The following is a 25,571-nucleotide window of genomic DNA, read 5'->3' on the forward strand; positions in this document are numbered from 1 at the left end:
TTTAAAATGGTAAATTTATTTTACATATAGATATTTATCTTTATATAAAACAGAAAATATAAATACATTTATAAATTATATGACTGTTATAGATTATATATAATTATACATACTTATATGTATAGAATAATTATAAAATAACGTGCAGATACAGAAAACCACATGAATTGAATGTTTAGCTTAATGAAATGCTCAAAAATGCACATTGTCTAGATCAGGTGTACAATGCACCACCACATGCTTTGAGCAGAGGACAAAGGTAGTGAGTTGATAGACCTCTATTTTTCCCTCTTCTTTTCCTTTAAGTTGCCACCTTAACAAAATAAAAGCACCAGAAGATATGAAACAGAATTTATCCTGGAAATCTGCTATGCTATTTGCTTTGTAGGAAATGATTTGGCAGTCAAGTTTTTAGGAAATCCCAAATTCTGTAAAATGAAGAACACATACGTGGAGAAAGGAAAATTCTTTCTTCTTGTCATTTTTCCCCAGCATAAACACCTGAGGTGCCAAAACTAAATGACACAATTCTGATAAAAACAAAGGTTTTTATAGTATGAGAAAGATGGGTACACCTGTTAGTCTTTTACAAACACACAAAAAAGGTAGAAAGATATATTATCAGTGATATTTAAATCTTCTATTTAAGTATCATTAATGGTACAAACCAATAAAATCTGCTAATATTTTAAATTTAAGTATGCTTAAGAAAAGATTTAGGGGCACCTGGGGGGCTCAGTTGGTTAAGCATCCAACTTTGGCTCACGTCATGATTTCACAGTTTGTGGGTTTGAGCCCCACGTCAGGCTCTGTGCTGACAGCTCAGAGCCTGGAGCCTGCTTCGGATTCTCTCTCTCTCTCTCTCTCTCTCTCTCTCTTTCAAAAATAAATATTTACAAAAAAGCTTTAGAAAAGATTTAACTTTTTTCATCATAGGTTATAGTCATCTGTATTCAAATGTTGTATATTTCCAATTCCACTTCTGTAGCTAAGATTTTTGTTTCTTTCTGGTATTAAGCTAAGTAATTTCCTCTTTAAATTTTATTCTATTTAGATTTTTTGCATAGTGGGATCGCTTCTATCATTATTTGTGGCAGAATCCTACTCAGGAATAAACTATAGCAAATGGAGAAGTGGATTTTCTGATCTTGGTCTTGTTCCCTGGTGGGATGAGACTGATAATTCATCAGAGTTACTGAATTTTTCCACTTAAAGTTCAAATGTTAAAAACTTTCCCAACAACCTAAAACTACCACCTTCTACAAATTATTATAAATCTTCAACATTTGTATATCCATGGGTATCTTTCACAGTTGTTAAGCTTTTATACTCATTTATTTAAAAAATTGATTCTAAAATATTAATATCCAGAATAGGATAATAGATATTGCCCCAACTCTCACTGAACTGTATGAAATAGGGATACTAGGGCCACCTGGGTGACTCAGTTGGTTAAGGGTCCAACTCTTGATATCAGCTCAGGTCATGCATAATCTCAGGCTTGTGGGATAGAGCCCTACATTGGGCTATGCTTGGGAGTGTGGAGCCTACTTGGGATTCTCTCTCTCCCTCTCTCTGCCCCTCCTCTGCCTGTGCATGCGTGTGCTCTCTCTCTCTTTCTCCCAGAATAAACTAAAAAAACAAACAAACAAACAAAAAAAAAAACAAAGAAAAAGAAACAGGGACAGGAAAAAGAAAAGAAAAAAGGGAAGAAAAAAGAAGAGAAAGGGAACAGGAACACTAGAACTGGGAAAAACTAAGAAAAAAGAAAAGTAAGGATAACTAATGAAGCTAAACTTCTATGAAAAAGCAAGCTTATAACAAAGGATCAAGAGCTTTAAATTTTCTTATTTTTATTTTTTTATTGTTATTTGTTAATTTTAGAGAGAGAGAGCATGAGCAGGGGAAAGGGGCAGAGGGAGAGAAAGAATCTCAAGCAGGCTCCATGCTCAGCAAGAGCCTGATGTGGGGCTTGATCCCCTGACCCTGAGATCCTGACCTGAGCCAAAATCAAGAGTCGGACGCTCAACCAACTGAGCCACTCAGGTGGCCTAAAAAAGAAATTCATTAAAAAAAAAGGCTTCTATACAATTAGAGAATTATTTTGAAAATTTGTTCACAATTCTTTGAATTTGGAAAGAAAATACCTTTTGGTATAAAAATGCAAGATAAATGATTCTGGTTTTAAAGTCTCTCATAGAACTTAAAAAAAATCAATGAAAAATGGATGAAGGCAATTAAATGCACAACACTAATTGATATTTCATTCTTTCCATAGTTCTCTCAGGAAAATCTCAAACAGAAGCATCTGTGGAATGATCTTTAAATTTCCATGCAATTTGTCATACAGTAGATTATAGTCAGGCTCTACTGACAGAATGCTTAGGAAAACAAGATTGCTCATGAGAAACTCACCCCATGCTATTGCCAAAGCTTCATTTCAGGTTAACTTCTGTCAATGCAATTTGCGGATATATTTGAGTATAGATGATCTTGATTTTCAACAGTAGCCAGAGTTCTTCCCAGCTTAGCTGCTTGGATGCAGTTTAAGGTTCGGTCCATGGCCAGTGTTCCCAGTATGCTTTGGAAGACAGGTGACTGGAGATTCACTTTAACGATGTTTAAAGCTGTGTATCTGTCTGTGTAGCCAATGCAATTGTGCAGTCAGTCCTGCTGCCTTCACATTCATCATCCGGGCTGCTTTTTTACTTCCAGGGCCATCTTTCATTTTGTGGCTGAGTTGTTCCATTGTAGAATACACCATATTTTGTTTATTCATTCATTAGCTGATGGACATTTGGGCTGTTTCCACTTTTTGGTTACCACGAATAACGATGTTATGAACATTCAGGCATGTGTTTTTGTGTGAATATATGTTTTCAGTTCTCTTGGGTCTATATCCAGGGGAGTTCTGGGTTTTATATTAACTTTATGTTTAAGTTTTTGAGGAACTGCCAAACTTTTCCACAGTGGCTACACTACTTTACATTCCCATCAGCAATGTATAAGGGTTCCATTTCCTCTACCCTCTCACCAGCACTTGTTATTTTCTGGGTTTTTTTTGTTTTTTTTTTTAAATTCCAATAGGTATGAAGTAGTATCCCATTATAGTTTTGATTTGCATTTTCCTAATGATTAACGAAGTGGAGCGTTTTTACATGGACTTATTGGTCATTTGTATGTCTTCTTTGGAGAAATGTCTATTCAAATGCTTTGCCCATTTAAAAGATTGGGTTGTCTTTTTATTATGGAGTTGTATGAATTCCAAAATATATAAGGAATATATTTTTTATATTCCTTATATATTCTAGATCCTTATCAGAAATATGATTTGCAAATATTTTCTCCCATTTAGTGGATTTTCATTCATTTTGTGTGTGTTGATTTTCATTCTTGATGGTGTCTTTTGCGTCACAAAAGTTTTTAATTTTGATGAAATAGAATTTATGTATTTTTTTCTTCGGTGACTTATGCTTTTGGTGTGCCAAGGGCACAGGATGTACACTTTCTAAGAGTTTATTGTTTTAGCTCTCACATTTATGTCTTTGATCTTTTACTTTGAAGGCAAAAACACCACCAATTTTCCTTATAAACTGACTCTTTCTGTTCAGGCTTTTCTTCAAGCTCTTTAAAGACAAAACCCATCAACACAGAGATTCTGATAGAAACTGCCTCAATCTGATGGGTTCCAAAGGACCGGCAGTTTCAGGAAGGCTCTTCTTATACAGCTTTGCAACTATAGCTCTGCCAGTGCCTAAATAATGCTGCAGAGCAACCTCAGGTCTCCCAAGTCCCCTCTCAGCTGCCAGCGAGTTCTACCGCCGTCCCTTTGAGAAGTGAATACGGGTACACTTGAATTTGTTGTCTGATATCCTGGCATGTTACTAGGGACTAATAAGACCTTTATGGTTAAGGGAGATACCAGCCCAAAGGTACCTTGAATCAAGAATTAACACACACTGAAAAAAGAAGGAACAGTTGTGAAGCAAGAAGAGCAGTTCAGGATATGAGAGTAAAATGGAAGATACAAAATAACAATTTTATATAGATAAAAACAAATTCTGTCTGTAGTTTAAAAATGTACACTTTATACAAGAAGGAGATGATTCTTTTTTCTTACCTCTTGAACATTGAACCTTAGGATCTCCTTCATATAAGTAGGCAATAACGTCAATAAAGTATAAAATGTCCAGTTGTAAGAAAAATGTGCAACTACAATAGCCCAAAGAGGTAGTGATTTTAGCATGGGTACCCATGGCACTGACTTCTGTGAAGAGAGCTGAAAAAAACAAAACAAAACAAAACAAAATGACAGGCACAATTCATGTACGCTATGTTTATATCTGTACCTTAGCAGCCAAAATTCCATCCAGAACACATTACCAGCCTTGACTAGTAAATTCCAGAGTTTTAAACCAACTCTTTCAAAACATTAAACAGCAATAAAGAATTCATGATTCAGATTAAAGAAAAAATAGAAATGTAATCTTATAAGTATAATGTCAACCCTAAACATCCCTTATGAACGTCAGAATTCACTTGCAGTATTAATTTCTCCATCTAGAAAATATAGTTTCATAATCAAATTCAGAGGCTGACATAAGGGCAAAGGAATGAGATTGGAAGTCCTCTTATAATTTATATTTCACTATCGAATCTTTACTCAATGATAATGATTTATAAGAACTGTGCAACAGAAAGTTTGTTTACGTAGCTTCTGGAGAAATGGTCTTCAAAGTAGGGTGTAAGCACCTTAGGGATATAAGATGATTAACTGTTGTGTGGAAAAACATATTAGAACTTCTATCTACACTCACTTTTATTCTAAAACAAGAAACTCTATTAATATTTAATACATAGGTTGGCCTTGGAGTGTATCAATCACATATTGTATGGTCTCCCCAATTCAAAGGGGTTAATGGGATCCTCACTTTCTGGTTTGCTCTCAGTGTACCACAACATATTACAGTTTTTACCCACCTTTTTAAGTGGGTTTATGGATTTTGTTAGCCAGTTTTATTTTATTTTATTTTATTTTATTTTATTTTATTTTATTTTATTTTATTTTATTTTATACGTTTATTTATTTTTGGGACAGAGAGAGACAGAGCATAAATGGGGGAGGGGCAGAGAGAGAGGGAGACACAGAATTGGAAACAGGCTCCAGGCTCTGAGCCATCAGCCCAGAGCCTGACGCGGGGCTCGAACTCACGGACCGCGAGATCGTGACCTGGCTGAAGTCGGACGCTTAACCGAGTGCACCACCCAGGCGCCCCTAGCCAGTTTTAAATAAAACAAATCTACAAAATTGACAGTGTCTTCAAAAAGATTCTTACAGAGCAAGTCATAGAAGAGAATCCTAATAACATAGGCACAAAGGAACACTAAGAAAATAGTGAATCTGACACTTTTCCTCATATGAGTTCTTTGTCAGCTACCTCACCAAGCAAAATAATAGTAGGGTCATAAAATATAACATACTCAACACTGCTCCCATTAAACAACATTACTAATTTTTATGTGATAAAAAGGTTTTCCTGTTAAAATTACAAATTTATGTACATACTGTTTATTTCATTTTATTTACTCTTTAAAAAATCCATTTTTGTATATGTTTTATGATACATATAAGTACAGTAGTACATGTATGTAACCATGAATAAATATACTTTATTCAGAGTGTTAGCTCCCATCTTTTTATTGATGCATGATTAGGAAGCCTGGAATCCATTAACCTGGAGCATCAGATTATTACATTTCCTGCACACTGAGGCTCTGTGGTTTCTCAAAAGCTAATAAAGCAATCTATGTTTCTGCCTATGAACCCTGCCTCCAGGGTTCACTGTTATTTCAAAAAGAGGAAGAGCTAGTATTAACCTTCTTGTGGCTTTTTCTTTTTATCTGATTTGGTAGCTACACTCTTATGCTATCCACTTTGTATCAAAGGTGTAGGGTATTTGGGGGAAAAGGAGACGGAACATTTATTTTTTTGTTGCTAAATTTTTTTTAAATGTTTATTTATTTTTGAGAGAGAGAGAGAGAGGGGGGGGGAGGGGCAGAGAGAGACAGAGACACAGAATCCGAAGCAGGCTCCAGACTCCGAGCTGTCAGTACAGAGCCTGATGCAGGGCTTGAACCCACAAGCCATGAGATCATGACCTGAGCCGAAGTCAGATGCTCAACTGACTGAGCCATCTAGGCACCCCAAGGGAGCATTTCTTTTTATACAGCAGCATATATTATATTGAAGTTATGTTTATCAATGTCTGTCTTCCTCTGGAGATCACAGGTACCACAGGAACCATGTCTTGTTAATTTTCTTTCTCATGTTAATTTTTAAGTCCTCAGTATCTGACAAAGAACCTTTCTTAGATCCAAGATTTAAAGGTGGAGCTTCATATAACACATCATTATTTTATGGCATTTTCTTTTCCTTTTCTTTTCTTTTCTTTTCTCTTTTCTTTTCTTTTCTTTTTTTTTTTAGTAAACTCTCTGCCCATTGTGGGCAAACTCACAACTCTGAGATTAAGAGTCACGTGCCCCACCAACTGAGCCAGCCAGGAGCCCTTATTTTATGATGTTTTCAACCACAACATCATCTGGTTTAAGAATGCAGTTTGGGATTCTGTGAAACATAATTCTCCTGACTCCCCTTGCTTCTGAATATTCCATTTTCTGAAGCATATGAAAAAACAAATTAACCTTAAATTTAGATATGGAAAGATTTAGACACATATCAAGGTAGAAAAAGAAAGCAAGCTTTTTTTCTGTTTTTGGTTCTTAAAATTTTTTTTTTACTGTTTATTTTATTTTATTTTTTTATTTTTGAGACAGAGACAGAGCATGAATAGGGGAGGGGCAGAGAGAGAGAGAGAGAGGGAGACTCAGAATCTGAGACAGGCTCCAGGCTCTGAGCTGTCAGCACAGAGCCAGACGCCAGGCTCGAACACACGAGCTGTGAGATCATGTCCTATGCCAAAGTCAGATGCTTAACTGACTGAGCCACCCAGGCACCCCTGTTTGTTTGTTTAAGTGGGCATCACATGAAGCACGGAGCCCAACACAGCTTGAATTCATGACTCTGAGATCAAGACCTGAGCTGAGATCAAGAGTCGGATGCTTAACTGACTGAGCCACTCAGGTGGCTTGAGAAAGGAAGCTTTTAAAAAAATCTAAATAAATGAAAATTTTCATGAATCCATAAAAAAATAATAAAAATGAAGTATTGAAATAAGTAAGCTGTTGACCGTCAATGCTAAGAAAATATGACAAAACATAGCAAGTTTTATATGGGAAGATCTGTTTACAATGCATTAAATAACTATCTGTTCCTTAGGGGAAAAAGTGGGTGATTCATCTGATTAACATCGCAGAGGACTCAAAGTAACTTTATTATATTATGATTTCTTCTGAGTTTTTGCCAACCTTAAGACCAAGATATGCCATATTTCTGAAAGTTCAACAGCTTATAGAAACATTTATAGCAAAATTTAAAACCTTAAAAAGAGGGGCGCCTGAGTGGCTCAGTCGGTTGGGCGTCCAACTTCAGCTCAGGTCACGATCTCACGGTCCGTGGGTTCAAGCCCCGTGTCGGGCTCTGTGCTGACAGCTCAGAGCCTGGAGCCTGTTTCGGATTCTGTGTCTCCCCCTCTTTCGGACCCTCCCCCATTCATGCTCTGTCTCTCTCTGTCTCAAAAATAAATAAATAAATAAATGTTAAAAAAGAATTAAAAAAAAAACTTAAAAAGAAAGGTGAATGAGTGTTTAATTGCTGCCTATTTGTACTATATATAAAAATTGAAAATATCAATAATAAATTAATGGGCAAGGAAAGTTTTATATAAAATATTTTATGTTCTTAAAACCAATAAAATAACTATGAAGTCATTAATAGTGCTAAAGAAAAAAACTGTTTAATTTTTCCTGACTTTTCATTTTCTTCTTTTATTTCCCCCCAAAGACAAATATTTTGTTTTCATGACTTGAAGATTTATTGTATTAAATTATGACAGACTTTTATTTCTGACATGCTATTGTACATTATTAATATTACATATTAATAACATATAATTTTTTTTCTAAGGGTCTACTCCAGAGAATCAACCAGGTAGGTCTAAATCATATTATATATTATAATAAATGTGCTGTCTTCCTTATTAAATCACACTCATTTAAAATACAGAAAAGGGGGTGGGGAGGGGAAAAAAGAAAAGAGAAAAATAAACAAACAAATAAATAAAATGTAGATAAAAACACTAGTTTCCTAACAACATTTAGAATGTGGCTATAAGATTTTTCATAAATAACACATTTTATTTTCTCTTAATTAAGAAGACAAACTTAAGACTTACTGATAATCATTACTTTAGAAGGTTTAAAGCAACTTATAGGGGCACCTGGCTGGCTCAGTGGTAGAGCATGTGACTCTTGATCTTGGTGTTGTGGGTTCCAGCCCACATTGGGTATAGAGATTACTTTAAAAAAATAAAATTTAAAGTGACTTGTAAAAGTAACTTTTCACATATTTAATCTTGAAAGAATTGTAATTTTTCAGACAAAACAAACCATTACTTCATATATTTATTTCATTTGCCTGCTCTCTACTTTGCCCAGAGCATGCACAATAGAAATATCTATTAAAAAAATTGGTACCTCAATTCTGGAGAAGAAAAAAGTTCTGAAATTGTTTTAAAAATGTGCCAAAGTCCATACCTGATTTTTTAATGATGAAAGAATATATTCTTTTTCATGGCGGGAGATTGCCTTGTGAGTTTCAGGCTTATCACTAACTAACAAGATCCATAAAATAAACCAAATGATGCCAACTATACCTTAGAATAGAAAAATAAATTAAATAAAATTAGAATGCACCAACAGCAATTTTAACATGTCTTGAAAAAATTATGGAATCATAAACTTAGTGTAAAATTGGTTTCAGCTTAATGCTGATTTCAAGTTCCACTCAGTTTCTTAATGGGATATTTGCTATCTGTATCATCTCCTATAAGTTGGGGACAGAACAATTTTAACCACATGAGTCTGCCTCTCAGAGTTTACCAAATATTTTAAAAAATAAATGTCCACAACCTATTATTTCCACAGGTATCTGGTTTTGCTTGATTTGTTTTTTGTTTAGATTGCAGATGTATTTTCTGCATGAAATGTCTACCTGGCAATCTCATTTATTAAAAACATGAATCAACCTGCTAATGAGATTGAGAAATGAAAAGCCCTGGGACTGAATAAAAAGAAAAAAAGATTAAAACTACCAAGTGAGGGCTTTCTACTTTGCTTGAGAAAAAAAAAAAAAAAACTTTTCAAAATATAAATTTTCACAATAACCAACACAGTAATTTTTGATATTTCGTATGGCATTAGAGTCTTGAATTCAACAGCAGTTTCTACTGAGAAATATTCCAAAATTAACATCATGTCATAACTAGATCATTTTAACTATATAAAGTTAAAAAACAGATTGTCAGTATTTTAGAACTTTGTACTTTTAGGAGTTGGTAACCTCAGTGATTTGGAATATACATTTTTAAACAATTATTAGACTTCTATTACATTTTGCATTTGTTACATTATGATTTAAGTTAAATTTTTGAATAAGCTTACCAAAAAGGTAGAAGACATAAGTCCAATTCATATAGAAGCAAATTATTCCAGAAAGAGGAAGAGAAATTACTGTCCCAAGCTGTGCTCCTAGAACAACAAAGAGTTTGTAAACTTTGAGGAGAAATGAACAAGGAGGGGACAGATTTATTGCTTAAAGGAGATGGCTAACAGATTCTCTCAAGGAATCATTTACTAGAAAATCCACAGTTTATAAAATGTACACATTAATATGTAATTACATTAGTTACAACTATGTAGCTGTTGATGAATTAGAATGTATCATTAATATAGGACCTAGCTGTTGATGAATTAGAATGTATCATTAATATAGGACCTATCATAACATGAGCTAGTAAATGACACATTACTAGTAAATGTGTTAGAAATCCAGGTGTTTGGGGGAAGGTTCAAATATGGTCTTAAGGCTGATAAACATAATGTACTGCAGTATACTTGATGATATAAGAATGAAGCTTTTAGTAATGTAATTTGCCCAAAATATATTACAAACAATTGTTTCAGATAAATAAATAATGAAATTCTTTTTTTTTTTTTTTTTTTTTTTTGAGAAAGGGAGAGCATGAGTGGGAGAGAGGGGCAGAGGGGGAGAGAGAGAGAGAGAGAGAGAGAGAGAGAATCTTAAGCAGGCTCCATGCTCAGAGCAGAGCCCAACGCAAGGCTTGATCCCATGACCCTGGGATCATGACCTGAGACGAAATCAAGAGTTGGACACTTAACCGACTAAACCACTCAGGTGCCTTGAAATTAATTTTCATCATCAAATAGAAGATATCTTAATAGGTACAGTGGCAGCTAAAATAATCAGATATTGTTTCTGATCTCAAGTTTTAGTCTTATGTAGGAGACAAAAATAAACAAATAATTATCACATCTTAGAAAGTGTTAAGTGTCACAGGGCAATGTGGAAGCTCAAACATGGGACAGATTACCTCTGACTTATAGAGGTCAGGAAAAGATATATGAAGCAGCAATAGACTTTGAAAGACAGGTGAGATTTTTGTCTTGTAGAAACAAGGTAAGAAAGATGATATGGAGGCAGATGTAACAGGATGAGTAAAGAAATGGATGTAGGGAAGCAGAGAGTGAGTTTGGGAACTTCACTCGGGTAAAGGAAAGGAATAGAAGGTAAAGGCTGGAAAAATAGGTTGGATATCTACTTTACTTCAGACACTGTGTGTCAGGGACCAGGCTAGTGGAAATGAAGTGGTGAAGACTGTAAAGAATCTTGACCCACAGTTCAGGCTTAGACTTTACTCAATAGGTAAAGAGGAACCACAGGTAGTCCTGCTCATGAACTATCATCAGATTTCTCACATCAATCTCTATATCGCTGTCAGAATCATTTTCTTAAAATGTAAATCGAATCATGTCTCTCTCTTGATTCAAAACCTCTGATGTCTCCCCATTGTATTTTGGAGGAAAAAAATCCCAAATCTACTTTTCTTCCTGTGGCCTGTAAGGTCTGATATAATCTGGCCCATGTATATTTCTCCAACCTCATCTTATGCCATTATGCCCTTTATTCATTAAGTGCTAGCCACCCACAGTGGTTTTTCATTTCTTTGAACTCTTATGTTATGTCCTGCCTGAGAGCCCTTGTACATGCTGTTCTGGTTGGCTGGAATGCTCCTCCTTCTGCTCTGTGCATGACTGATTCATTCTTATCCTTCAGATTTTAGCTTAAAAGTCACCACAGAGAGGTCTTTCTCAGCCAATGTATTTAAAAGCAGTCAGTCCAAAAGTTTTCATTCAGTGTATGATCTGGTAAAATTATAATTCATATATAAAGCTTATGCTATCTCACCCATAGATCAAAATGTTGGCAAATAAATGCAGAGAAAAAAGATGTATGAAGAGAGAGACTGAGAATCATGATATGCTCATTAGACAATCAAATGAGAAATCAGAAGGGGCACCTGGGTGGCTCAGTTGATTAAGAGTATGACTCTTGACTTCAGCTCAGGTCATGATCTCACGGTTTGTGAGTTTGAGCCCCACATCAGGCTCTGTGCTGGCAGTGTGGAGCCTGCTTGAGATTCTCTGTCTCCCTCTCTGTCCCTCCCCTGCTCGTGCTTTTTTTCTCTCTCAAAAATAAATAAACATTTACAAAAAAAAAAAAAATTGAAATCACACTTTAAGGACAAAAGTGTTCAGCTTTCCAGCTATTGGACCTTAAAAAAGAAAAAAAAAACCAAAAAACCCGTGGCATTCACATCTGAATGAGCAACATGTTTTGAAATAAATGACGGCAGATGGAGAAAATGATATTAGTTAAGTAAGCCGCATTGCTATATGTTAAGCCAAAGAAAAAAATTAATAATAAAATTATATCTCTAAAACTTAATTTTCACGTAAAGGAGGCATCTAACATCATTCTGGTGTGCAGGTGTTTTTTTTTTTTTTTTTTTTTAATCCAAGGCTGATATACACATGTAGCAAAATTTATATAAGAATAGTTGCCTTACCCGCATATGAAATGCTAAGGAGCTTGCTTCGTTCAAGAGGAGGAGCCCAAGAAGACCACATGGCATGCATAGCTGGAAATGTAACACCCTGAGGAGAGGAAAAAGATATTTCTGCTGAAATACAAGGTAGATTTGTGAATGTTTTAAATTCAGTTGAGTATTTTGTTGTAAGAGAAATTTCTGGATAAGAATCAAACTAGAATCAGGTTCCATGAAGTGAGATGCCTCTACAGTCTTGAGTGAAAATACCTTCTAGTGAAATACTTTCAAAGTCTCAACAAAGATTGATTCTGTCAATTGGCTTGAGGACTCCAGGGTAAGGGTTACAATAAATCTAAAAGAAGGTACTGAATGATGGCATAAAGGAATCCCTCTCAAGGTCAATTTTATTCATTTACTTTATTAATGGCCTGAATGAAATGGGAATATTACTACCAATATATAACTTTAAAAAATGCTGAGCTAATGCTTTGGCGTACTGGAAGAAAATTCAAATTGACCTTAATTAACAAGAAAAATTGTCCTACAAAAAACCCCAATGAATTGAATTAGAGCATTTATAGTCTTCCCCCCCACCCTCGGTGATAACTAGCCTAGTAAATGCCAATTACTGATATAAAGGGGCTGGAACTGGGCAGGCAGGAGAGTCACAGAGACTTGGGAGAGGAGGAGATGCTGGAGGAGAATGGGAGGGAATAGATTTTGGTATATTCAAAGAAGTGGATTCATAGCTCTTTGGCCACTAACTGTGCAGCTTCACAAAGATTAGTTAACTTCCTGGAACTTCAATTTTTTTACCTGTAAAACAAATACAATACTTCCTATCTTGCACAATTGTTGTAAAGCCAATAGCTAGTGCTATTATTAGTGGAGATAAGAATAAATGCTTTAACACTTTGTACTTTCTGCTGATTCCTTCAAAAACAAAAAAGGGAGCAAGAAATACCAACAGAAGGCACAAATGATTTAGGCAGCATTGCAAGTTGATAAGAATTTGTATCATAGAGCAACCACAGGATGAGTCATTACAGAATAAAGATTAAGGTGTTGGGAAACATCTACAGAGATTATGTTGTAGAAAACTTCATTATAAAACCCTAGGGACAATGTAGGTATATTTATGGTGAATCCTGCTAGGGAGGAAAGATGCTGACTTAAGTTTATGGATTAGGCAATGTACATATGATATATACTGGAGGAACAGAGAAATACAAAAGAACAAACACAACTTCTGTTTAGATGTAACAAGGTTACTTGAGAGAGTAGTATTAATATAACCAATATACTATAACGCTAAATTAGTGGCATAAACAGACAAGAAGCTAACATATGGGAATGCATTCAGCAAGGCTATTCAATATCTGGATCAGAGAAATAATGCTGCAACGAAGTATATTTTACTTAGGTAAGGAGAAGAGGAACCTGATAATAGGGGAGTAATTCTTATTTTGTAGTCAAAACAGTTTATTTAGTACATCTCTATTTGATAAGGACAAAATAAGATTGCTTATTAAGTGATCAAAGCTTAAATTTAAACAGTATTTGGCAATCTCTAAAGCACTCTAGCAATCATTATCACATCTGAGCTGTGACTGAGGATGGGGCATGTAGTTTAGTCCCAATTTTAAAAATGATGGAACTGAGGTCTAGAGATTATGGCTTACCTACGGTTTCACCATTAGATACAGTGGAGTTGTTATCCAAACTCTGATCTTGTGACTCTAGTCAGTGTTTTTCCAACACAGCATGTACATTGCTACTACTAACTTTCATTCTTTTAAAAAAAATTTTTTTTTAATGTTTATTTATTTTTGAGAGAGACAGAGCATGAGTGGTGGAGGGGCAGAGAGAGAGGGAGGCACAGAATCCGAATCAGGCTCCAGGCTGCTTCTGAGATGTCAGCACAGAGCCTGACACGGGGCTAGAACCCACGAGCTGTGAGATCATGACCTGAGCTGAAGTCGGACACTTAACTGACTGAGCCACCCAGGCGCCCCCTAACTTTCATTCTATATACCAAACCCAGAGGACACTATTTCTCTTGGGTTAAAGAAATGTTAAGAGCAAAATAAATATATGCTTCCATTTCATAGGTAGAAGTGCAAAGTTAGAAACAAAAAGAGATCATTATTTAAAGATAGAGGTACATATGATGAAATGCAAAAGGGAAGTGGAAAGGAAATGAAAGATAAGGAATTAAAATTTTCAAAAGTGATAAAAATCTTAGGAGTAGAGGAAAAAACAGATAAAAACTGATAACAATTCTCAAAGCAGCAGAAAGGCCAGAAAAATCATAAAACCAAAGATAGTTATAAAAAATGAAAAATTATTTGTCTCTAAGTTCCAGAACCAGAAAAAAGAACAAAGAGGAAGCTCTATGAATAACAACACATTTAAAAGTAAAACAAGGCAATTTGACAAACCACTGTGTAAAATGTGTTTTAGATCTGGGCAATCAATTAATGATAAAGCAGAGAGAAACCAGCAAAAGTTCAAGAGGTAAAGATGGTCTATCTTAACCGTTTTAATAGTCATTTCTTTTTTCATTTTTAAATGTTTTAGTATTTATTTTTGAGAGAGAGAGAGCGAGCCAGTGAGCAAGCATGAATGGGGCAGGGGCAGAGAGAAAGGGAGACACAATCCGAAGCAGGCTCCAGGCTCTGAGCCGGATGCGGGGCTTGAACCCACAAACTGCGAGATCATGACCTTAGCTGAAGTCAGATGTTCCTCTAGTCATTTATTTTCTTATCTCCTGAAGTAAGAGTCAGAAGACCTGTGAAGTGTTCCCTGGGAAATGTTTTCTCTGAGTTTTTAGCAAAGCTTCCAGTTTCATCATGTTCCCACCTGAGAACCCATTGACCTCACTGATATGAAATCAACTCAAATTATTTTCCAGTTAATCACTTCTCTTTTTTTTCAATTTGAGAGAGAAAGAGGGTATGTACAGGGGAGAGGGGCAGAGAGAGAGAGAGAGAGAGAGAGAGAGAGAGAATCTCAAGCAGGCTCCAAGCTCAGCGTGGAACCTGAAGCAGAGCTGGATCCCACAACCCTGGGATCATGACCTGAGCCGAAACAAAGGGTTGGACACTCAACCAACTGAGCCACCCAGGCACCCCATTAATCATCCTTCTAATTAAAAAATAAGTCCTATCTTCTGATGTCAACTGTTGGTTTATATTCATACCAAAGAATGATAATTTTAAGGAGGTAAGAAAGTGATACGGGCTAAGAGGAAAAACAAAACAGAAAAAGATTACCTCTCCTAGTCCTTCTAGGGCCCTGAGTACAATGAGGGCTCCAACTCCAAAATCTGCAGCAACCGGAGTGAACAGGGTAAAGATGGCTGTGCCAAGGATCCCAAATCCTAGCAGCAGTTTCCCGCCCACTTTGCTGGCAATATATCCTCCAGGAATCTGGGTGATGATGTAGCCATAAAAAAAAGAACCGAGAATCCATCCTTGTGTTTCTGCATCCCACTGGTACCTTTTACCCTATAAAGAGCAGGAGGATAAAAACAAGCTTTTAAGACACCTTGACTAAACAGCTCTTTTGTCTAATTGGCATTTAAGTACACATAAATGTAATTTTGAATCACTGTTTTCGAGTGAAGAACTTGCAAACTTTCTACTAGGTAGGTGAGTCACCACAACACAGACATGCCACTTCTAGAAGAGAATAAAAATAATTGAAAGCCGTAAACTGCAAGAAGGCTCGCTATTTTATGAAACTAGACTCTAGGATGAGTTGTAGAGGCTTTGTAATGACCATGACCAAGAAGGACCAAAAAACAGGTACAGGTTCAATCCAGAAATTCTACTAAACAGAATACTGTATGGGCTGAGCTAGGCTTTGGAGCCAGGCCTGGGTTCAAGCCTCGCTCTTTTACTTACTGGATTTGTGATCTGGGAAGTTAAATGAAAAATGCCTGACACACACGAAGTGTTCACTTAATGTTGGTTATTAGTATGCATAAATATAGATCATTAATATCTCCACAATTCAGAACAAACACTTGAACAAGCATAAAGAACAAGACAAAAGAACAAGAATTTAAACCAAGCCATAAACTTCATGTGACTAGGAAATGTCTTTTAATTAGTAGCAGCACAGAGTAAGGTAATGAAGAAGATTTAGTGACTAATCAGAATATCTGACATCTTTAATGCATGTAGTTGTATCACTGAGCCAATGTGTCAAGAACAATTGCAGGATTTGTTTTTACTGCTGATATAAGGCAGATGAATACAATTTAGCTAGGTCAACAAAAGCACTTGCCAAAGGGAAAGATACAAAGCACCCCTCTAATTATCCTTATTTGCAGTATTAATTCGAAGCTTATCTGTGGAATTATTGGACTTCATGAACTGTCCAGCAGTTATAAGTCATAGGTTGAAGTAGGAAAAGTGGGTGATGTGAACCCAAATATGAATTCAGCAACATTATTAAGGTCAAATAAAAATTTTTTTGGTAAGTCACTATTTTGTATGTATGCTTGTTTAGGCAAAAACTTCCTGTGCTTGAATGCTCTTGTTTGTAAATGGCAGAGGAGACTAACCCAAGTGTGATCTGGCTTCTTTGTGAACCCTGGGAATGGATGAAAATATGCTCATAAAAAAGGACACCAGCCTTTTCTCCTTTTCTCTCTGTCTGATAAGCAAAATAAAGTGTTTAAAGTATATAAAACTCAATTCTGAACAAATGATGAGCACACACTTATCAATTCTACTATAACATGAAGCAGGCAAAGTGACTTAAGCAGTTTAGGTTAAGCATAACGTAAGTTTTAGAAAAAGAATGTCCTAAAAAGACTGACCTGTTCTATTTTTCATACTGCAGATGACCCAAGCTTTCCTGCAACCATAACCTTTTAAGCAAAACAGCTATTGAACAAAAGTCCCATAAAAATTATTCAGCAACATCTAGAACAATCAAATTTTCTGGTATGCTACATGGGTTTTTCCAAATTATCTTCAAGGATGGTTGGTATGTTTATAGAGGAAACTGAAAAACTACTTTTCAAACAGATCAAGGTGTATTACACCAAGTAGCAGTAGCTGTAGTTATGTTACTGTTCAACTAGTTCCTGGAAAAACACAAAGGAAAAAGACTCAGCTTACATGAATCAAGTGTTGATGGTTTGTATAGGATGAAGAAAGACTTTTCAGTATTTTAACTTGGTCATATTTTAGGAATAAGACTGTTTATAAAGTAGCACTTACCGTTTGATTATGAAGAACTTTTATGGGAGCAGAATGCTCTGCACACTCCTTGGAAGTTTTATTATCTGCTAAAGTAGTATTTGAATCTATCATATCCACCAATGCCACGCTCAGATTCACCCGTAATGCATAGAGAACGAAGAAACCAAAAAAAGCCAACACTGCTAAGTTATAACGAGCAGAGCCGCACACTGGAGCTGAAATAAATATTGGGGGACAACTTTCACTAGAAGAATAACTTAGATGATATTGTCTAAATTACTAAAAAGGTTACTTTTTAGAAGTACACAAATTCATAAATCATGAATATTTTTCTGAGAATAATCTCAGGTTGAGCATATCTGAAAACATTTATCATAGAGAATTTGTTCTCAGCAGCTGTAGTTTTGATAAACATGTAACACATGAGAGCCTGAACTATAAGACAGTTTTTTAAAACACGAAGGCAATAGCTTTACCAACTCTGCTCAGAAAGATCTCCATTACAGCCTCAGAACTGTCAGTTGACAAAGATATGAGAAAAACAGATAAGGGGTTTAATGGCATCACTGTTTCTGAAAAACTATCTAAATCATGGCTGATAAGTACTAGAGTATTCACCACAGCATAGCACACATACTACTGACTATGGATTAGTGGCCATCTCACTGTAATTGTAGCACAGCACAAAAATTTCCTGCCAAGGCTAGGGCCTGAAACTCCTCTTGATAAATTTCTTACCTTGAAAAGTATCCTCAGAGGCTGGGTTTGAATCAGAAGCCATGATTAACACTTAAGGTCCTCCTAAATTAATGTGTTTAAGAATCCAGAAGCAAACTTGCAGAATCTATGACAGTTGCAGCATCTGTGACAGTTGCTCAGTTGCTCATGCTTAAAGGGCCCACATTAAAAAAGGAAGTAAGTGAAGGTACCACAAGGATAAAAAAAAATGAAGGCGGAATGGCTGGAGGAACCAATGAAAGAAAGATCATGTGAGAGGAGGAGTTTTGATCTATTTTTTACTGTGATTACAGGCGTATGCACATTATTCTGTCTTTTGCTTCTTTTACTGAGTTGCAGAATTGGAGAGGGGACAGGAATTTAGGAAGTTAAGGTTGATTGATCCCTTAGTGACAGAGAGAGTGGCTAATCCAGGGTCTTATACCTTTAAGTTTGGTAAGCACTGAGAGAGAAATAGCTGTTGAAAGACATGAACATCTGTTTTACTTGGTTCAATACCTATATATGAATATAAGTATGCTTTATTTGGGTAATTACATATTAATACTACATACGCATTTTTCCCCTACTCAGGAATCCTGGTGTTTTCATTTACCTACCCTCAAACAAAAATATGTTTTTCAGAGTACAAAGGTCTTGGTACTGATTCAGACTGACTGATTCAGACTGAAGCATTAATGAATATGGCATGACTATACTTAGGGATGTTCTTAAATACTATGATCAAACTCACTTTCCTATAAGCCTTCAGACACTTGACAACTGCTATCAGTGTTTCTTCTGTGTAGGCATTACATCACTTATGACAGAGCTTTTCAATTGACTCCTTTTGGAGGAGTACAGCTATTAGAATTATGACACCACTGCCATTGTTAGACCTAGATCTGTGAGAACTGTCTTTCTAAAGCTCCATTCATGCTGTCTGTGTTACCTGAATCTAGAAACGTTTGCTTTCTGCTCCAACCAATGGGCTGCTATCTAGTTAGGGAGGCTTTGGATAGTGCAAGGCATGTTTTATCATTGCTCTGTGCCAGTAATACAAAGAAATCTGGATGGGGCCTCATAATCTTGCCAAATTTGGACAACCAAAATGTGTTACTCGGTGTAATTTGGAGTAAGAAAACTCCAGATATATGTACTGTCTGCTTTGCCAAAGTATTATTTACAAAGTTCATTACCTACTTCAGCAGAGGAGTGACAACAGGTAATTGTGGTTTCAAGAGCTTCTCTGGTTGCTGTGTGTAAATTACAAAGGGAGAAAAGTGTGAATCATGGTAGAAGATGTAGACTCAGAAAAATCACTTAAGGGACTATTAGAGTTTTTCAGGAAGGAGATGAAGGTGGCTTTTTTTTTTTTTTTTTAAGTTTATTTATTTTTGAGACAGAGAGAGACAGAGCATGAACAGGGGAGGGTCAGAGAGAGGGAGACACAGAATCTGAAACAGGCTCCAGGCTCTGAGCTGTCAGCACAGAGCCTGACGTGGGGCTCGAACTCACAGACTGTGAGATCATGACCTGAGCCGAAGTCGGCCGCTTAACCGACTGAGCCATCCAGGCGCCCCGAGATGAAGGTGGCTTTAACTAGGATAAAGCAGAGGCAATGGAGAGAAATGGGCAGATTTAAGATAAATTTAAAAGCAGAACTGACTGGCCTTGCCTACATATTAGATGTGGCAGTAAGTGAAAGGAAGGGGGGAAGTTACTAGTAATTCAGCTTACTAATTAGTCCAGACCACTTTATTTTATGCTATTCTGACTTGTAATGTTATTACTCCTTTCTATCCTATTTGCAGTTACCATATTTTATTGTAATCAGTTTCTCCCCATGTGATGCTTTATTTGGACTATGACATACTCTTTTTGTAAAAAATTTTAATGTTTTGTTTTTATTTTTGAGAGAGAGAGACAGAGAGACAGAGTGCAAGTGGGGGAGGGGCAGAGAGAGGGAGACCCAGAATCTGAAGCAGGCTCTAGGCTCTGAGCTGTTAGCACAGAGCCCAACACAGGGCTCGAACTCATGAACCCACAAGATCATGACCTGAGCTGAAGTCAGATGCTTAACAGACTGAGCCACCCAGGCGCCCCTGGATTTTGATATACCTTATCCTATGAAGAAGATGTAGGACTATAAGTTGGTAGTATTACTTGAAAATATGACAAAGAAGTTATGGATCAGGCAATTTTAACTTTCTGGGGGCACGGTCAATAATCAGAAAATAAAAAAACACAGATGTCACAAAGTATATGACTATGAGGTTTTAAGAGATACTAAAAATACATGGTTGCTACTTTATAAAAATGGTTATTGCTTACAAATCAGTCAGAAAAATTTTATTTCAAGAAAGTATGATGATTAGACAAGATGTGCCTGTGAATTTGGATAACGTTTGAAATTGGTCCAACAAATGAACGCCTGCATCATGAAGAGAGAGAACATCCATCGGGCGTCTGCCACCTTGAAATCTAGTTCAAAGCAAAATCATGCTTGCATAACGAACAGAGGACCCATCAAAACAAACACCAGCTTCTAAAATATGGTTTAAACTTAGGAACGTGGAGTGGGTGTACTTGAAAGAACACAGTCTAATTTAGAGAAAAGCAGACCTGAGAATGAATCTCAGTCCTGAATCTCATCGTCTGTGTTTTTGGGGAAGTTACTTAATAGTTTTCATTCTCAGGTTTCTTGGCTCTTAGAATGAGGCAACCACAATGCACCTCACTGGGTTGTGTGCGGATTAAATGAAATACTCTAGGGAAGTTATGGTAAACACTCAGTAGAAGTGAGTTCCTTTCCTGTTCACCCTGGATAAAGTTATACCAATAAGATAGAGTGCCACCATATATGTGTGTAACAAGAGGCAAAGGAGTCACATTAAATTGCTTGTGTGTGTGTATGTGTGGGTGGCGGGTCAGGGAAGGCCTCTTGGAGAAAGGACATTTATACTAGTCTTCATCAATGAGTAGGAAGTCACCAGGCATTAAGAGTGAAGGGTAATTGTCTGGAAGCATCATCCATGTGGAATAAGGAAGAGTCAATCTCATCAATTAGCACATGGCAAGAGAAAATAATAACTCCTTGAGGCAGCAGTGAGGAGTGAAAGTGATATGCCCAGAAGGCCAGGTTTCTCTAGAAGCAAGGATGTGTGGGTGGAGGGAAGGCTGGTGAAAATCTTAGAATGTCAGGCATTTATTCATTGTGGAAGGGTTTGGCAGTGGGAAGAAGCAAGGAAGTACTGAGTAGTGAGGGAGAGACTCAGGTGGAAAATTCATGGTTGGGAGCACTGACCCATGCAGATGATGATTTTCCCTAAAGGAAGGGGGGCACTGGACACAGTGAGCACCCTTAGCCCAAGAACTGCATTACAAAAAAATTTCCTATTAGGGTGCCTGACTAGCTCTTGATCTTGGGGTTGTGAGTTCAAGGCCCATGTTTGGCATAGAGATTAAAAAAAATAAAAATCTTGAAGGTGACTGGGTGGCTCTGTTGGTTGAGTGTCTGACTTAGTTCACATCATGATCTTGTAATTTGTGAGTTCGAGCCCTACATTGGGCTCGCTGCTGTCAGTACGGAGCCCCGCTTCAGATCTTCTGTCCTCCTCTCTCTCTGCCCCTCCCTTGCTCACACTCTCTCTGTTTCAAAAATAAACATAAAAAAAAAAATCTTGAACATAAATACAATATGTTTTGCCTTTAAAAAGGGTAATATTCAACTAGTCTTACTCTGCCTTATGGGTAATTAATTCCTGATAAATCTTTATGTATTCTTAGCTCCCAAATTAATACCCATTTATGTGAAAACACCAAATTCCACTAAAATGGATTCAGTTACACAACATGACCCAAATGACCCAATGACTCAAGGCCATTTGCCTTTGTTCTATAACATGGTTGCTCTCTACCAGCACGCCATACCTTACATTTAATACACAAAGTATATTTGTGAAACTCAGTGCTTGTGTAATTGAGCCCTGAATGTAAGCCCTGCAACAGAACAGTAGAGGCAAAAAACAAAAGGAAACATCACTCTTCCCATTAATGAAAACAAAGCATAGAATGAACTGTTACAAGTTAGGAATCACAAGTTCCAATAGAGTGTGACCATGAAGAATGGGGACATCATTTTACTGTGCCGAGATTCTCTGAGGAATGCAAAATCCAAATGGTCTTCACTGATAATAATGATAATGATAATGATAATAATAGTAATAGTAACATTTACTATGTGACAAACTCTTCTAGGCACTTCCTATTAGCTCATTTAATCCTCACAGTAACCCTGTAAGTTAGGTATACTATTTTCCTTGATTTATTGATAAGGAATGCATAGAGAGCTTAGGTAATTGCTAAAGCTCACAGAACAAGTTAGCAGAGCTGGGTTTGGAAGTTAGTTAGGCACTCTGGCTCCAGATCCATGCTCTGTCTTTAAACACAGAGAAATGTCTTAGAAGCCCTAAAACTCATTTCTCCTGAGTGAACACATTTTTGGTGCAACAGTATTTTGATAATCCACTTAATCAAATATAAGGCACATGTCATTCATACAAAAGTAAACCTTCAACTGGTATAAAGTGTGAGGAATGCATTTTTATGTGTGGGAGGGGAAGCTTTGCTCTTCCTTGCTTAGTTCCCTCCCTTCCTCCTACCTAAATTAAGCAGAAAAATCTATAGACTTCCTATTGTTTATCAGTGTTGGGCCAGCTTTTCCCCATCATTTTGGTGTGCATCTCTGAAATCCACCAGGCTGAGTAAAAGCAAATGCTTAAGAGGCAAACAATAATTGGGTTACTGAAAATTCCATCATATTACATCAACCTGAGTGGTATTAATCCTTAACACTAAAGAAACATATCTTAATTTTAGCTCTCTTAATAAAGAAACACTATGTATAATTTAAAAGCATGTCCTCTTACTGATGGTGGAGTAGGGAACTTGTAAATTTGTGATGGATCAAGTAAAAATGATTAAGCATTTTTCAAATACGAATTTCTCAAATATAACACAAATGTGGCTACATGCAACCTTTGGGATGTAACCTCTGTGGCCCTCGGATGTCTATGTATACAATGATGCACCACCAGATGGTAGTTTCTAAGTTCTTTTTACTACTGTAAAATTTTACAACTGATATTTTATCAGCTTTTCTCTTCTTAAAATCAGAAGTATACACTTAGGCATAGATAAGGTACAGACATATATATTTTCTCAACTGCAACAGAATATAGTAGTCTCTAGGGAATATCTTGATTATGGCATTTGTTTCTGTATTTCCATAATAGATTATTTTACAGAAGAAAATTATAGAAAGCTAACAGCTATGCCACAGAAAAAGTGCAGTTTACGGAACTAAGTCCAATTTCTAGGTAAAACATCACTCACTGGTACAGTATTTACACTGAGCCTCCTCTAAAATAAGCTCCCAGCTGCTGGATGGAGCTCTGACGTTGCCACATCTACTGCCACCATCTGGTAATGTTAAAAACAAATAAAAAAGATACCACAGGACTACCCTATTCTTGGTCAGGAAAAGTCAGATTTCTAATTCAACTCTGTTTCTCATGCACACATCTTTGAAACTACAGAATGCCTGCAAACGGATTTGTTCTTTATTTTTAATTACTTTCAAAGAAGTTACATTTAAAAATATTAAATAGTAATATATTTTAACTTCCCCAAATTCACGGAAGATACGTTAAGTACTTCTATTTGTTGCAAGCCCTTTGACAAGTTATCTTCGAGCTTTATAGATATCCTATCTTGAGGATAACTAAATTGTTTCCTAACTTAAATCGTGGACTGCTACGATGTAATCGGAGACTACCATACGGAAAAAAAAAATGTGTGCACAAGTTCAAGATATTCGCTGGGTTATGCAAGTTTTCCTCCATATACACACAACATGTTAACCTCAATCCTGTTTTTCGGTCTCCCCTCTCCGCCCCAGGAGCTACCAGATTACAAGTTGGCGGACAGCAGCTGCGGAAACCTGGCGGTGACAGGGAAAGAGACCTAGCAGTTCCGTCCAACCCTTTGCCCACCCATCTGCAGGCATCTCTCACAGTTTGCTCTTACACCGGGTCCTCTGCCCGGCCCTTTGCCCATTGATTTGCAGGTTCTCCTCCAATGCATTCTTCCACAGGGTGCCCCGCTTGATGTTATCGAAAACTGCCAGGAGCCCAGCGCCTGCGGCGCCCAGCAGCTCCCGCCCAGACCCTTCAGGGCTGCACCTGCCGAGGCCCCACCCGAGACTTCAGCCCGGCCTGGCCTCAAGGTCCCCTCCAGACCCCAGAGCAGCTTCTGGGCACCTGGGCAGGAGGGGGCTGAGCAGGGCGGGGAATGGATCCCGCTCCTCGAATTCCCTCGCTCCTTGGCTTCCCTTTCTCAAGACCCCTTGGGGGGCAGCAGCTCTGGTCCCATCTGCCAAGGACGAGCATACCCTGGCCACCCCCGCCCTCGGACAGCTTCGCTACTCACCGGCTTCCACCCGCGGGGTGCTCTGCAGCAAGGGCGTCCTATCTGAGCCCTCCTCGCCATCGCTGGAGGCCAGGCCCCGAACCGGGGACCTCATGACGCCTCCGAGGAGCCCGCCTGCGATACCTGCAGAAAGGAGAGCGGCGGCCGGACAGCCGAAGGCCTGGGCCGCGCGGGCACAGCCCCGGGCCTGGCACCGCCCCTCGGCTGCGTTCGTCACCGCGGCACCGCCCACAGGCGGCGGCACCGCCTCCTCCGCCGCCGCCATCTTAGGTTCGGGCAACTCTGGAGCGGTTGGGCGGGGGAAAGCAGAATTCTGGGAGTTGTGGCCTGGCGGGGCGAGGTCAGTGTTTTCTCGGCCCTGGGGCTCTGGGCTTGTCGGATCGTCGGTGTTCTGAGGAAAACCCCTCTTGCGCTCCCTTGTAAAGCTTAGGGGCTGCTCCTGCGGGACCCGGATTGAATGGGACCCTTCAGGAGGCAACGACTTGAATCGCGCATAATTAAGGGGAGGGTTTGGAGCAAATTTAGAAGTGGGTGGTGTGTATTTGACGTTCATTTATCAGTAGTAAATTGCCATGAATATCAGCAATCCTGGTACTATCTACCCGCCCAGCATATTGTCCCTAAAGTAGCTTTTGAGGAGGAAAAAACTGAATGGACACATATTGTTCGTTCCTATGAAATAGCCGATTTTGTGGGTCAAAAAAGCCAATGTTGTCAGTTTCACGTGATTCAATTTATAGAATCCTCTAATATGTGTGTGTAATGTCTCCCTAGTTCTAATTCGAATAGCAACTTCTGGCATTTGCTGACTCTGGGAAAGAGGAAAAGGGACCAGTCTGCCTAGGGGGTGGGGTGGGGAATTGGGGCATGGGGCAGTGGGAGTGGGACGGAGGTGGGCCTGCGGTCCTGACCACAGGTTTCAGTTGAGCTGTTATCGTGAGTAATAAAGTCCTGGAGAAAGGAAAAATAAGATGTGGTAGATGACCTTGGGGAGTTCAGTGTAGTCGGGGAAGACTCACAGACCAGTAAAAACCAGGTCAGGGGCTTGGTGAGATCC

The 25,571-nt window shown here is 37.8% G+C and overlaps 1 protein-coding gene across 5 annotated transcripts in view; it reads right to left on the minus strand.

Annotated features, from left to right (window-relative positions):
- SLC17A5 (solute carrier family 17 member 5) overlaps positions 1-24,712 on the minus strand; it is a 52,841-nt gene extending 28,129 nt beyond the window's left edge. For 2 of the 5 annotated variants that reach the window (XM_023254143.2, XM_045057743.1), the window contains exons 1-7: positions 24,515-24,712; positions 17,324-17,520; positions 15,362-15,595; positions 12,105-12,192; positions 9,619-9,705; positions 8,713-8,831; positions 4,121-4,279 (exon numbers count right to left, since the gene is read on the minus strand). In XM_023254143.2, the coding sequence (XP_023109911.1) occupies positions 4,121-4,279; positions 8,713-8,831; positions 9,619-9,705; positions 12,105-12,192; positions 15,362-15,595; positions 17,324-17,520; positions 24,515-24,608 (978 nt within the window). In that variant the 5' untranslated portion in view covers positions 24,609-24,712. Of the gene's footprint in view, positions 1-4,120; positions 4,280-8,712; positions 8,832-9,618; positions 9,706-12,104; positions 12,193-15,361; positions 15,596-17,323; positions 17,521-18,043; positions 18,196-24,514 lie in introns of those variants that run through there. The other 3 variants (XM_003986312.5, XM_019830866.3, XM_045057745.1) reach the window with 3 other exon arrangements.
- Positions 24,713-25,571: the final 859 nt, after the last annotated feature.

This window comes from Felis catus, chromosome B2 (assembly GCF_018350175.1).
Source record: "Felis catus isolate Fca126 chromosome B2, F.catus_Fca126_mat1.0, whole genome shotgun sequence".
NCBI classification, from domain to species: Eukaryota; Metazoa; Chordata; class Mammalia; order Carnivora; family Felidae; genus Felis; species Felis catus.